At 40.1% G+C, this 14,439-nt stretch overlaps 2 protein-coding genes across 4 annotated transcripts in view; one reads left to right on the top strand and one right to left on the bottom strand.

Moving 5' to 3' along the window:
• TENM1 (teneurin transmembrane protein 1) overlaps positions 1–14,439 on the top strand; it is a 441,878-nt gene that overhangs the window by 415,389 nt on the left and 12,050 nt on the right. For all 3 annotated transcript variants that reach the window (XM_087972076.1, XM_087972078.1, XM_087972077.1), the window contains exons 26-29: positions 1,901–2,136; positions 6,402–6,698; positions 7,950–8,337; positions 9,402–10,622. In XM_087972076.1, coding sequence (XP_087828202.1) covers positions 1,901–2,136; positions 6,402–6,698; positions 7,950–8,337; positions 9,402–10,622 — 2,142 coding nt within the window. The remainder of the gene's footprint in view (positions 1–1,900; positions 2,137–6,401; positions 6,699–7,949; positions 8,338–9,401; positions 10,623–14,439) is intronic.
• Positions 1–14,439, bottom strand: part of CYSLTR1 (cysteinyl leukotriene receptor 1) — a 650,975-nt gene that overhangs the window by 411,883 nt on the left and 224,653 nt on the right. The window lies entirely within an intron of this gene.

A 14,439-nucleotide genomic window follows, 5' to 3' on the forward strand; every position in this document is an offset into this window, starting at 1 on the left:
ACTGGAAGACACAAAAATAGTTAGAAGCTTTTATTTGGGGGGGAGGAAGTGTTTTGCAGCAATTATTCCACACTTCAGCTCATCTCTGTCAATTTTAGTCACATAATAAAATTAAGAACAAATTCCATATGCTAATAAACTCAATTGGTACGGGGTAAAAAGTCTGTTGTATAAAATCTTAGCCAATGCCTAATTATATCTACTCAGATTGTTTTTGTTTTTTGTTTAAAAAAAACCTGTTTACCAAACATTGATAACTATGCTTTTGTTTTTCCAAAAGTTCTCAAATGGATTTATTCTATACAAGAGCCAGAGTTTTAAATCCTGTGGAAGTTTCAAGCCTTCGGGTGCTGCTTTTAATGAGCCAGATTGTGAATTTTTAAAAAAGCAATATTTGAAGCAAGGATGCAGAATTCTTTTCTCCTGTACTTCAGGGTACAATTGCTCCAGGGTTACAGTTCCCCATCCTGGACTAAAAAATATATGTTTGCACTTTAGCAGCAATTCTGGAGAACAGATTATTTTTTACAACTGGGGATGACAATTTATTTCCTCTTTAAGATCATAAGTTTCCTTTTCAACTTCCCACTCTAAGCAAAATTGCTTAATGAGAATCCCTTGTTTGCAAAAAGAAATGCAGATGTTTGCAAAAAAAAACTATTTTTTTAAGAGATTCAGTGTTCATTACAATAAAGAGCACTGCTATATTATGGTTCTATTGTGGTTCTTCTGAGCTTATATACGAAGTTTTGTGTGGGTATGTAGAGTGGAATCCATGTCTGTGGGATCAACATCTGCAATATGGAAGTCCACACCTTGCTCCTTTTATATGTGGGTCAGTGTTACACCTTAATAAAACAGATTGCAATCCTGCACTCACCATTCTGTAATCAAGTAATCATACTATATTCGGTAATCAAACTATATTTTCAGTAGCGCTGGCAAGTCTTCCCTTTTCAGTGCTATCTTCCTTCAGTATTACTGTGAGAAATTCTTTTCTTTCTTTCTTTCTTTCTTTCTTTCTTTCTTTCTTTCTTTCTTTCTTTCTTTCTTTCTTTCTTTCTTTCTTTCTTCTTTCTTTCTTTCTTTCTTTCTCTCTTTCTTTCTTTCTTTCTTTCTTTCTCTCTTTCTTTCTTTTTTGTATATATTTTATTGATACATTTTTGAAATACATACTTGGTTAGAAAAAATGATAAAGCAACATACAGATTTGAAACTAGAAATATTCTTGTTGGGTATATTACCAGATCAGTAAAACAAAGAGAAAACATACTTAATTTTACATGTGTTAAGGGCAGCAAGAATTGTGTTTGCACAACAATGGAAAAATAAAGAGACCCCTACAGATGAAAGTGTTATAAAAATTACTAGAATGTGCTGAGATTGATAGATTAACACTTAAAAGGAAGTGGAAAAGGAAGAAACTGAATATTTTTTCAACACGGGACTTATTTTACGAATGGTTAACTAACAAACAGAGTTTAGAACCTAAAAAGATAAGGAAAAAAAATTGTATTGAAAATTTTATAAGATGGACAAACTAATTGTATTACTATTTTGTGATTAACATAGGCATATCTATTATTATGATGATGATGATTAATGTTGTATCTCTACTTAAAACTGACTGTGCCCAGACAACACGCTGTTCAGACAGATATGGAATTTTTTATTTGTATAGGAAATTGTTTACTTTGATTTAGAGAATAATGTGAATAAGCTATATTGGGGTTTGAATGCAGTATCATCGCAACCCCCCCCCTCCAGATTTTTCCAGTTGTCATTCCAAGACTGCAAATGTCATTCCAAGACTAGATAAATAAAGACTTCACGCACACAATGTTTAACTCATCAAAATGAATAGCTGAGCTCTTTCTCCTCTTGTTTTGTGTGATGACAGACAATATTCAGAATATATATCGGGTCAGTCCAGATGGGTCCCTCCGAGTCACATTTGCCAGTGGAATGGAGCTGATGCTGAATGCTGAGACACACATCCTAGCTGGTGTGGTCAACCCCACCTTAGGAAAATGTAATATCTCCTTACCTGGGGAGCATAACTCCAACCTTATCGAGTGGAGGCAAAGGAAGGAACAAACGAAAGGCAATATTTCCACTTTTGAAAGAAGGTTACGGGTAAGTTTTCCCACTGAAGAGACTACATTTCTGGCTCATCCTGCAAATCTTCCAGTGCGTTTCTGTTTGCATTGTCAATTTTGGCTTTGTGTCTCTTTCAAAGTGAGAGCCAATTTTGATGGTATTGGTTAAGGTACCAGGCTAAAAACAGTCCCGCCAGAGGCAGAAAGCTAGCTGGGTTATTTGGGACCAGTCATTCTCTCTCAGCCCCAGAATGATGCAATGGCAAACCACTTTTTAAAAAATCTTGCTGAGATCTGCAGGGACTGGTACAAGCAGTTTCCAGAAGTCAAAAACTGACTTTAAGAGACACACACACATTTCAAAGCAACAGGTGATGTTCTTATAAAACTATTGTTGAGGGGAGGGTTTGGACACATTAGAAATTTTGACAATGAATTATAAGCACTCTTACAAAATGGTTGCCTTGGAGAAGACTTGACTTTTTACAAAATGAAGGAGGGAGTATCCAGCTAGAATACGTTTAAAAATGGCTAAGCTAATAAGAAATAAAGTTATTGCTGTGACCATGGATTGGAACAGCACGACGTAACATCAAAAGAAAAATAATAGCGAGGAAAAGAAATACAGCATGCATAACAGGAGGTGTGACATTCAAAAAAATTAAATTAAAACCTGTGCTATAATGTAGAACATAAAGAGGTGGGTTTTTTTAGTTTAAAAGAAAGCATAATAAAATAACAAACTCTCTGCCAATACTGTCCTTAATAACTGATTGCTATTCAAATTACAACTGACCCCATCCAATATATTAGCAATAACACTTAGATTTATATGCTACTTCACAGTGCTTTACAGCCCTAAGTGGTTTACAGAGTCAGCATGTTGCCCCCAACAATCTGAGTTCTCATTTTACCGACCTCAGAAGGATGGAAGGCTGTGTCAACCTTGAGCTGGTGAAAATTGAACTGCAGGCAGTCGGCAGTCGGCAGTCAGCAAAAGTAGCCTGCAGTACTGCATTGTAACCATTGCACCACCATGACTCACATCTACTGACTCAGGAAAGGATCCTGACTGACTGCAGTATATCAGCAATAGCACTTTGACTTATATACCACTTTATATAGCCCTTTCTAAGCAATTTACAGAGTCAGCCTATTGCCCCCACCAACCAGCTGGATCCTCATTTTACCTACCTCGGAAGAATGGAAGGCGGAACCAGCCTTGAGCCAGTGAGAATTGAACTTCAGGCAGTTGGCAGAATTATCCTGCAATACTGCATTCTAATCACTGCACCACCATGACTCTTGTAGTTACTACTGCTGTACAAACACACACGCATACACACACACACACACACACACACAGAGTCCCTCGGTCATATTTGTGATTATTTTTGCCAATGGTGACCTATTGTGGGTGCTACAGATTATTTTCATTATCAGCTATTTTAAGGCAATTGGGTAGGTTGGACTCCGAAGATGAGAAGTGCGTTGTTGTTGTGTTTTACATTGCTCAAGGCCTTAATTACAAGCCTTTTAGTCTCTGTATTTCCAATGGTATTTCCAATCTCCATGTTTTCCTTGAAAACAAACAGAAGAGCAAGACGAACCAAGCTATTTATGATAAGCACAGCTAGAAGGCTGCCTGAAGTTCAGTTCTCATCACCAGGCTTCCTGAGAAGACCCAACCCTGCCCTTTTGCTAAAGAGGGATGGATAAGAACTCTCCCTGAACATCTGGGCAGAGAAAGTGTAAGGGTCTGCCTTTCGTCTCCATTCAAGAAAGTAAAACTCCTGAAACCACTAACATTTCAAAAGGAGCCTTTAATTGAAAGAAAGGGATTGCAGGACAAAAGAAGCAAGATTGGAAGTTCCCCCACGCAATTCAGTTAGGATAAAGCAGTTAGAAACCCTTCCCTTCAGCCCGATGTTGAGTAAGCCAATCCACAGGTGCAAAGTTGTTTTGAGAACCGCAGGTTGACAAGGTGATATAGGTAAGGAGTCGTTCCCAGGCGTCTCTTGCTGAAGGCACCAGAACTGAGGCAAACCAGACGGCCCGCTCCCCTTACATGCCCAAGAAGGTAAATCAAAGTGACAGGATACATAGGCATCAGGGGAAAAGTTATAAACCAGAGGTGCTATTCAGCAGGCTCCGACCAGTTCTGGAGAACCGGTAGCGGAAATTTTGAGTAGTTCAGAGAACTGGCCAATACCACCTCTGACTTGCCCCACCCCCAATCTCTTACCTGCCTCCCATTGAGTGACAGCTGATTGGCTGGGTCTCCTTTGGTTGCCCTGCACAGGAGAACGGAGCTGGAAAGTAGGTTAGTGGGGTGGGGAGGGAATGGGGATTTTGCAGTAACCTTCTCCTGCCGCGCCCACCAAGCCACACTACGCCCACCAAGCCACACCTACAGAACCAGTAGTAAAAAAATTTGAATCCCACCCAGGCCCCCTCCCCCGCTCCCAGAATGACAGCACCCCGATAGGGATCTATGGGGTCTGACACAAAGAAAGCCATGAAATTTAAGGAGTGGATAAGGGGCAGAGAAGAGCATGTTGCATACTGTGGAAGGAAATTCTGGCGTTTGGCCATGGTTCAGACTTTATTTCAGGCCAATAAACAACTCCCCTCTCCTTCAAGATGGGACTTGGGCTGTCTTAGGAGTCCATATCCAAAGCCACTTTGGCCTCTCCAGTCCTGCATTTACACAGAGAGATCCGCTGTCATTGTATCAGGTTGGCCTTTATGGCTTTTACCCAACCAGAGTATTAAGAGATCCCTGTGGCAGGTGAGTCAATACATCTTCCCCCCACTCTTTAATTAACAGACCTGGGTTTAAAAGCAAAGACGTCAATAAACTTCCAGGGTGAAGAACGCTTTAGGAAATCTGTTTTCAATTTGACAGAACTACTCCTTGGGGAGGTCTTGATTAACAGGGTGCATTCCAACTAATGATCTAAAACAAATGGCCTACAAAACAGGGTAATCATTATAGATCTGTCAAATCTGATGGAAAATGAGAGAACAGAATATCCCAGGGCTTCCTCCAAGCTCCCACAGCAGATGGACAGCAACCTGGGCTTGAGAATGCTAAGAGGGATCAGACCTGATTAGTAGTTGTTTGGGAGGCATACGGAAACCTTACAGCTTTAAGACAGATTGAGGAGAAGAAAAGGAAGAGGAAGAAACAGAAAACCTACCATCCTGGAAGAAGATAATAGCAAATCACTTCAACAAAATTACAAGGACATCTCCATGAAGTCACTAGGAATCAAGCTTGATTTGTCTTATTCCATTCCACTCATTTCTTTTACTGAGGTTGTCAGGTAGAGTCTGAGAGAAGATTTGGATTCATCCATCATTTGGAACCAAGTTTAATTTGACCAGTTTAGAGTGGAGTGGAATGGAACGGAATACTTTATTTGGCTGTTATTAGACACAGGAAGAATTTATTTCCAGTGCAGAAGCTCTCAGTGTACATGCAAGCAACAGAGTAATCATCATCATCACCATCATACCAATAAGAGGGAATAGTAAAGAAGGTAAGAAGCATAATAATAATAATAATAATAATAATAATAATAATAATAATAATAATAATAATAATAATAATAATAATAATAATAGTAATAATAATAGTAATAATAATAGTAATAATAATAGTAATAATAATAGTAATAATAGTAATAATGCAGTGATACAACATGGGTAAATATGCTTAGACATAAGACAGTATTGAGAATTAGGTGTTTAGCAGAATGATGGCATGAGGGGCTAAAAACTGTCCCTGTGTCTAGTTTGGCATGTAATGCCCTATAAAGGCATCCTGAGGGGAGAAGTTGAAACAGTATGTCCAGGATGTGAGGTGCCTATAGCAACTGTGAGCAAGTCCATAGTTTGTGGAGCAAGCTTGCTAAACCATCAGTCATTGTTGATGTATCCCAGAGACTAGGTTCACATGTCATTTTCAGAGAAAAGCAAACAAATCACATGTCTGTAATCTATAAATCCAGTCTACTATAATGTATACTGTACTTTTCATTATAAAGTTTCCAATTTGCAATGTTTCCAGGTCAAAGAGTCCTTTTGTGAGATTGGAATAGCTGTTCCAAGTTCTAAATGGACTGCAAGTGTTGCAAATCTGTTCTGATCCTATCAGAAATGTCCCAAACTTGAAATATTGTCAGAACAATGCTGGAATACTTACAGTAAAGCAATAAGAGCTGTTGTAAACTACAAACGTTTTGCTCACCTAGCAGAACTGCTCATTTACCACGCTGTTCCTCTTGTGTTCTTTAGGCTCACAACAGGAACTTGTTGTCCATTGATTTTGACCATTTAACAAGAACAGGGAAGATCTACGATGACCATCGCAAATTCACCCTTCGGATCCTCTATGATCAGGCAGGCCGCCCGATTCTTTGGTCGCCCATCAATAAATACAATGAAGTAAACATCACTTACTCCCATTCTGGATTAGTAACATACATCCAGAGAGGATCCTGGACTGAAAAAATGGAGTATGATCCAAGTGGGAAGATTATCTCCAGAACGTGGGCTGATGGAAAAATATGGAGCTACACCTATCTAGAAAAGGTTATTAAATGCGGTAACTGTGGAGGAGTGAGAATGGAATGAGATCATTTTTGTGTGTTGATTAAGTCAAATGGTGGGGTTGTTCTCTCCTTTTGTAAGTACTAATGAAAGGATTATTGAAAGGCAGAGAGTAGAGAAGGTTTAATTGTCAACATCTTTATTTAAAATGATCAGGTACCAGGTGATGGGAAAAGACCCTTTGCCAGTTAGGATTTCCATGAGCCTACAAAACAAGTATGTTTAAATGTTTATGGAAATTTTCAGTCATCCAGGTCATAGTTGTCCCAAAGATGCTTTTTCTAAAGGCAACTGAACATTCTTTTTCCTTGAAGACGTTTCGCTTCTTCAGTTCTTGGATGAGACGCGAAAGGTCTTCAAGGAAAAACAAAGGGCAGTTGCCTTTTGAAAAAGCATATGTGAGACAAGTATGTTTAAAACTACGGTTCCACCACATTTGGAAGAACTAGACTGGGATATATGGATGCATTATTTACAGTTGAAGCAATTCTTAGAAAAAAAGATACTCTCAACTATATCCAACCTATAAATAAGCCATCAATATACTGTAATCTCCAGTATGATGTTTCCCCACATTCTTCTGGGAGTACAATTATCCTGAGATCTCTTGATATATTCGATGAAATGTCTTACTTCAGTCTAGTTCCTTACCCTCTCTACCCTGTGTAAAAAATACATTTGTGTGCCCTCTTGAAGCAAATCCCCTGGCTGAAATGGTTCTTGCAGTGTGGGTATCCTGATGTCAACTCACAACATATTTCTATGGTCTTTTTAGAGTTGCCAACAGAAAGGGAGGGGGGGAAAGGGGTTTGAAAGAGCAGTGCAGCAGCTTGGAAATCAAAAGTGCATTTCATAAATGTTTTTTTCAAAGATAGTAACTAGGTGACTAAAGTTTCTGCCAGGCAAATATCTAATTGGAGAACATGATTAATGACTCTTGGCTATGGATGTGTCCCATTGGAGAATATGAATTACGATACACCCAGGGGGTGGAGGGAAAACCAGGGTCAAGGGTGACAATGAATGATGCATCTCAGAGTCAGCTACACCCAGGCAGTGCCGGACATGTTAACTCCCAATAAATCCTTTTTAAGTTTTGGAAGTTTGGCTCGAAACTCATGATTTAAATGGGGGGGCAACTGCCGGAATCCTGACACCTGATTTATGTATCCCACTAGGGTCCCTGGAAAGGCTCATTTCCTAATGTTTTGGATTTATTTTTTTCCCTTTCAGTCTGTGATGCTTCTTCTGCATAGCCAGCGCCGCTACATCTTCGAACATGACCAGTCGGATTACCTGCTGTCTGTCACCATGCCAAGCATGGTCCGGCACAGTTTCCAAACCATGCTCTCGGTGGGCTACTATCGAAACCTTTACTCTCCGCCAGACAGCAGTGCCTCCTTCGTCCAGGACTTTTCCAGAGATGGCCGCCTCTTGCAATCTTTCTATCCAGGAACGGGACGCCGAGTCCTTTACCAATATACACCACAGTCCAAGCTCTCTGAGATCCTTTACGATACCACACAGGTCTCCTTTACTTATGAAGAATCGTCTGGCGTTATTAAAACCATACACTTGATACATGATGGATTTATTTGCACCATCAGATACAGGCAAACAGGTGGGTTAAGGTCAGGTTCCTGGGTTTCACCTGTTCTTGGCAACAATTCACCATTCCCACGAAGACCTGCTATCCTGAGGTTCAACTATTCTTTTATACAGAGACACTATTTTTAAAGCATCACTTAAAAAAACCTTTTGGATAAATCTGTTCTGAATTCCAGAAGGATGTAGTTAATTCATTAAACTTTTTATTTGTTAGACTGACTACATAAACAAATAACATAATGATAGTCTCTGGTGCATATAGTCCCTGATGTCTTCTGATTTGCCAGATCTTTGGAGAACCACCTAATGAATTTTATTTTGTAATGGAATAGGATTGGAAAATTATATTGAAGCAAAATTAGATGTATGTAAGTAGTTTAAAAAGATGTGTGTTTTTAATTTGTATTATAGCACAGTCCAAGTATTTCAAAATTAAAACTCCAGAATTAAAAAATATGACTGGCATTATGTATGTTTAGAAAGTGGTTTAGGGTATCTGTTGCAATGTATATCCTGCTATCTCACAAACCTATAAGTTACGCAATAATGGCACCCATAAAATTTGGTATAGGTTTGTTTGGGTAAGATTCGATTTAAACTGTATAATTTTAAAGATAAAATACCTTTAAAAAGGAAAAAGTAGATGAAGATTATGATAGTCTGTTAGATAGAGTACGCTAGTATTGCCTCTTGCATGGCACTATCATTTCATATAGTGCCACTAAGAAATGCTTCCAATAATATATGTAATATATATTAACTCTTAACTATAGTTAATAATTAAATTCTAAGTAATTATTCCAAAATCTATAGTGTCCTAACCAGACAAGGGTGCCCACTCTCCACAAAACGAACAACTTTTACATGGTCTGAAAAACTTGGAAGTTTCCTCACAATTGTGTGAGTTTTTTAATTAGGCATAATAAAGATACATCTTTATGATAATTGTTGAGACCCTTTTTCTCCTAATGGATTGCCCTGGTTGCTAACTTGTTGGTTACCTAATTTCATGTGTCTCCCCCAGCATCCTTGGGCAGCTTTCTCTTCTTAACTACCCATTTTGCCTTTTATCTATAGGACCACTAATTGGCCGACAGATATTCAGATTTAGTGAAGAAGGTCTCGTGAATGCCAGGTTTGATTACAGCTACAACAACTTTCGGGTAACCAGCATGCAAGCAATGATCAATGAAACGCCACTCCCTATCGATCTCTACCGCTACGTAGATGTGTCTGGGAAAACAGAACAATTTGGGAAATTCAGCGTCATCAATTATGACTTAAATCAAGTCATCACCACCACCATGATGAAGCATACCAAAATTTTCAGCGCCAACGGCCAAGTGATAGAAGTGCAGTATGAAATTCTGAAATTCATAGCCTACTGGATGACTATTCAGTATGACAACATGGGACGTATGGTGATATGTGACATCCGAGTAGGAGTAAACGCTAACATAACCAGGTACTTTTATGAATACGATGCTGATGGACAACTTCAGACTGTCTCTGTGAACGATAAAACCCAATGGCGCTACAGCTATGACCTCAATGGAAATATCAACTTACTCAGCCATGGGAACAGTGCACGGCTCACTCCTTTGAGGTATGACCTTCGAGACCGCATCACAAGGCTAGGAGACCTTCAGTACAAGGTGGATGAAGACGGCTTCCTTAAACAAAGAGGGAATGACATTTTTGAGTACAGCTCCAATGGCTTCCTGAGCAAAGCTTACAATAGGGTTTCTGGTTGGACAGTCTGGTTTTGCTATGATGGTTTAGGACGACGAGTGGCCAGCAAGTCAAATCTAGGTCAACACTTACAGTTCTTCTACGCAGATCTCTCCAATCCGGTCAGAATTACTCACTTGTACAATCACAGTAGTTCAGAAATCACATCCCTTTATTATGATCTCCAAGGTAACTTGATCGCTATGGAGTTAAGCAGTGGCGAAGAGTATTATGTGGCCTGCGACAATACAGGGACACCCTTAGCTGTCTTCAGCAGCCGAGGGCAAGTGATCAAAGAAATCCTTTACACGCCTTACGGTGAGATCTATCAGGACACCAACCCAGATTTTGAAGTCATTATAGGCTTTCATGGAGGGCTATATAATTCTTTGACTAAGTTGGTGCACTTGGGGCAAAGAGATTATGATGTCATTGCTGGACGTTGGACAAGCCCAAACCATCGCATCTGGGAAGAACTAAAGAATGTCCCCAAACCATTTAATCTGTATGCATTTGAAAATAATTATCCGGCTGGCCAAATACAAGATGTGGCTAAATATACTACAGGTAAGAGACATCTTAACTTTCTGGCTATTCATTTGGTTAAACTGAGATTAGTCAGCATCACTGTAGATTTCTGTAGACCCTATGGAGAGTCTCAAGCATCCAAGAACCTTGTTGGATGAGAAGTGAAACATCTTCAAAGAAAAACCAGACAGTCCACTTGTCTCTTGAAAAAAACACCGTTGGGATTTCTGTACACTGAGCTAATGGATCTCCTCTGAAACTTTTAGTTTCATGTGTATTTCACTTTTTACTCTCAGGAGAACAAATCATTTATCCATTCTATTCTCATATGATAGTCATATGCATTGGGTTAAACTGGAAGAATGTTGCATGCTCAAATTTATTCAGTTTCATTGGCCAACTAAATAATATCATCAGTGCTAACATCTGCTTGGAAATTGTCATACTCAGAGAGCCCACAGTTCAACCCTGAGCTACAAATATTTAACCCTGAGCTACGTTGCACCAGAAAGAGTGCAGAGAAGGGCAACCAGGATGATTAGGGGATCGAAGGCTAAAACGTACGATGAATGATTGCATCAACTGGGCTTGGTTAGTCTAGTGAAGAGAAGGACCAGGGGAGACATGATAGCAGTGCTCCAATATTTGAGGGGCCGCCACAGAGAGGAGGGGGGTCAAGCTATTTTCCAATGCACTCAAAGGCCAGACAAGGAATAATGGATGGAAACTGATCAAGGAGATTCAACCTAGAAATAAGGAGAAATTTTCTGACAGTGAGAGCAAACAACCAATGGAACAAAAGTTGCCTTCGGAAATTGTGTGAGCTTCATCACTGGAAGCTTTCAAAAAGAGACTGGACTGCCTTCTGTCAGAAATGGTGTATGGTCACCTGCTTGGGTGGGGATTTGGACTAGAAGAACTCCAAGGTCCCTTCCAACTCTGTTAAATCTGTTAATTAAGCTGTGAGAAGGACCTTGGGAGGCAGGAGGAAGAGTCAAAGCCAGAGGAATGGTTGGATAGGAGGCAATGTTGCCTGCAGAAAGAATAGAAATAAGGAGAAATTTCTGACAGTGAGAACAGCTTGCCCTCAGAAATTGCTGGAGCTTCATCACTGGAAGCTTTCAAGAAGAGATTGGACAGCCATCTATCAGAAATAGTGCAAGGTCTCCTGCTTGGGCAGGGAGTTGGACTAGATGAAGGGTCGCCAACCTTTTGGACCTCAGGGACCACCAAACTCATAATTTTAGATCCCAGGGACCACTAACTGGTTCTGTGGGCATGACCTAATTTGTGGGTGTGGCTTGGTGGTCATGTGGCTGGCTGGGCATGGCTTGTATGTAAATATTATAAATATTTACATAAATATTGATTTTTTTATTAAAAAAGAGCAACTTTTACCCAAAAGCAGGCAAAGCAGGCAGGCATATTGAGTTGCTCACAGAATCACAGATTCATTGAGAAATCTATCTATCTGCCATCGACTAGCTCAGTCTGTCACATAAAATTTGCTTGCAAGCAAACTCACAAAATTAACTCACAACACACCATGTGTGTAAATACTGAATTTTTTTTAAAAAAAGAGCATCTTTTACCCAAAACCAGGCAAAGCAGGCAGATTGAGTTGCTCACAGAATCATTCAACGATCTATCTATCTGCCATCAGCTAGCTCAGTCTCTCAAATTTGCTTGCCGTGAGTCTGCACTGAATTTGCTTGCAAGGGAGGTTCGGCGGTGCTAAAAAGCAGAGCCAAAGATCTAAAGACTAGCTAGAAAGCAAGAAATCCAAACATTTTCTGCTTCCTAGCTAATCTAAATCTCCCGGCACAGATGATGGTCGGAAAAAGGAAAAATAGCAATTTAGTGAGTGGGCAGGGAGGGTTCTCACAGGCCATGTGGGTGACGCAGCCTTGTGTTTCTGCACAGCCTGGATTAATTGCTGGGTGGGGGGGTGCTCTAGGGGTGAGATTTCTCTGTGGCCCACCAAAATTTTCTCGCGGCCCACCGGTTGGCGACCGCTGGACTAGATGACCTACCAGGTCCCTTCCAACTCTGTTAATCTGTATCTACAAATATTCATTGGTTCTTAAAACATATCAGCAAATACATATGTCTATAAAATAGACTTAAAAACCCTGAAATCTCATGAGGTTTCTGGGATATTTGGCATTCTCACCTGAAGTCCTGTGAGATATATCTATGTTAAAATATATACATAATTTGGAAAGGGTCAATTTATTGAGTAATAGTTATCTGGAGCCTAGAGAGGCTCTTTCCAGGTCTCAACATCTTTATCGTGGTGACCAAAATTGGAGGCAGTATTCCAACTGTGGTCTCACCAGCATGATATAAAATGGTACAATCACTTCTGGTCCTTTTTTGACACTACCCTTCCATTGGTTCAACCTATGATTGCATTGGCATCTTTGGCAGTTGCAGCACACTGCTGGCTCATATTTAAGTGGTGATCCACTAGGACAGGGGTGTCCAACCTTGGCAACTTTAAGACTTGTGGACTTCAACTCCCAGAATTCCTCAGCCAGCTTTGCTGGCTGAGGAATTCTGGGAGTTGAAGTCCACAAGTCTTAAAGTTGCCAAGGTTGGACACCCCTGCACTAGGACATCTAAATCCCTCTCACAGTTACTACTGTTGAGCCAAGTACCACCTATTCTATAGCTATACCTTTGATTTTTTCTGCCTAAGTGCAGGGTGTAAGATACTTGTTTTCTGGCTCTGGAGAGAGGCAAAAATCCTATGGAGAGAATGAGGCGAAAAAGAACAAATTTGCTTACAGTTTCATCAGTTTGCATACAGTTTGCATATTATCTGATTGTAGATCAGGAGAGTCCGATCTTGGCACTTTGAAGACTTGTGGACTTCAACTCCCAGAATTCCCTAGCCACAGGCATGGAATTCTAGGATTTGAAGTCCACAAGTCTTAAAATGGCCAAGATTGGAGACCCTACCTGCAGATCTTATTAATTTCAGTTAGTGCTGATCAAGACAGGGGGAGTTAAATTGTCTGTTGAAGATTTTTACGATCATTGAGAAATTCTGCTACTTCCTTTCCTCTTATGAAGGAGCTGAAATGTACATAGCACTGCTGTTTTCAAACTGAGGCGCAATCTTCTCCCTTTCTTTTCTGCTAAAAGCCTCCTGCAGAATTAATAAAAGCACAGCATAACACTCAGAGCCACCGGGCTAATTATTTAGAAGTCATGATCCCAAAGAAAGAAGAGGTGAAGAAGGAAGCGGATAACAAATGTACCTGCACTTTCTTAAAAGTTTAAATAGTCATGATGTCCTGCTATACCTTTTAAATATTTTATCAACGTTACATAATTCAAAGAGGCAAGGAAAAGAAGTTACATAATTTAAAGAGGCAAGGAAAAGAAGAAATTGTACAATGCAAGACACATTCCATACTTAGGTCATGACACTTATGACAGTGGAGAGCTGCAGTTATGGTGCGGGGGAATAGCCGTGGGAGACAAGGTGAAAAGCAGCAGGCAGGGGAACAGATAAGAGGCGGATGAGCCCACAGCAGGAATAGGATGTGGAAAACATCTCAGAATGGACCTTCCTTAGTTTTTTTGACTGTAACGGTGAGTGTCAACTCATAAAGCATTCCTATGCCTGTTTTAGAGTTGCCTTAACAAGAGGGGGAGGCAAGAAATCTGAAGGAGTAGGGCGGCAGTTTAAAACCAGAAGTACATGCCACATTTATCTCACAAAGATTGTACCTAAGCTACCGAATCTTCTGCCCACGAAAATCCTTAATTGGAGAATGTGGTTGATGACACCCAGCCTATGAACGTGTTTCATTGGAGAATCTGATTTATGATACACGGAGGTGGG

Source organism: Notechis scutatus, chromosome 10 (assembly GCF_049901735.1).
Source record: "Notechis scutatus isolate UNSWTSFEM ecotype Mainland chromosome 10, rNotScu1.2, whole genome shotgun sequence".
In the NCBI taxonomy this organism is placed as follows: domain Eukaryota; kingdom Metazoa; phylum Chordata; class Lepidosauria; order Squamata; family Elapidae; genus Notechis; species Notechis scutatus.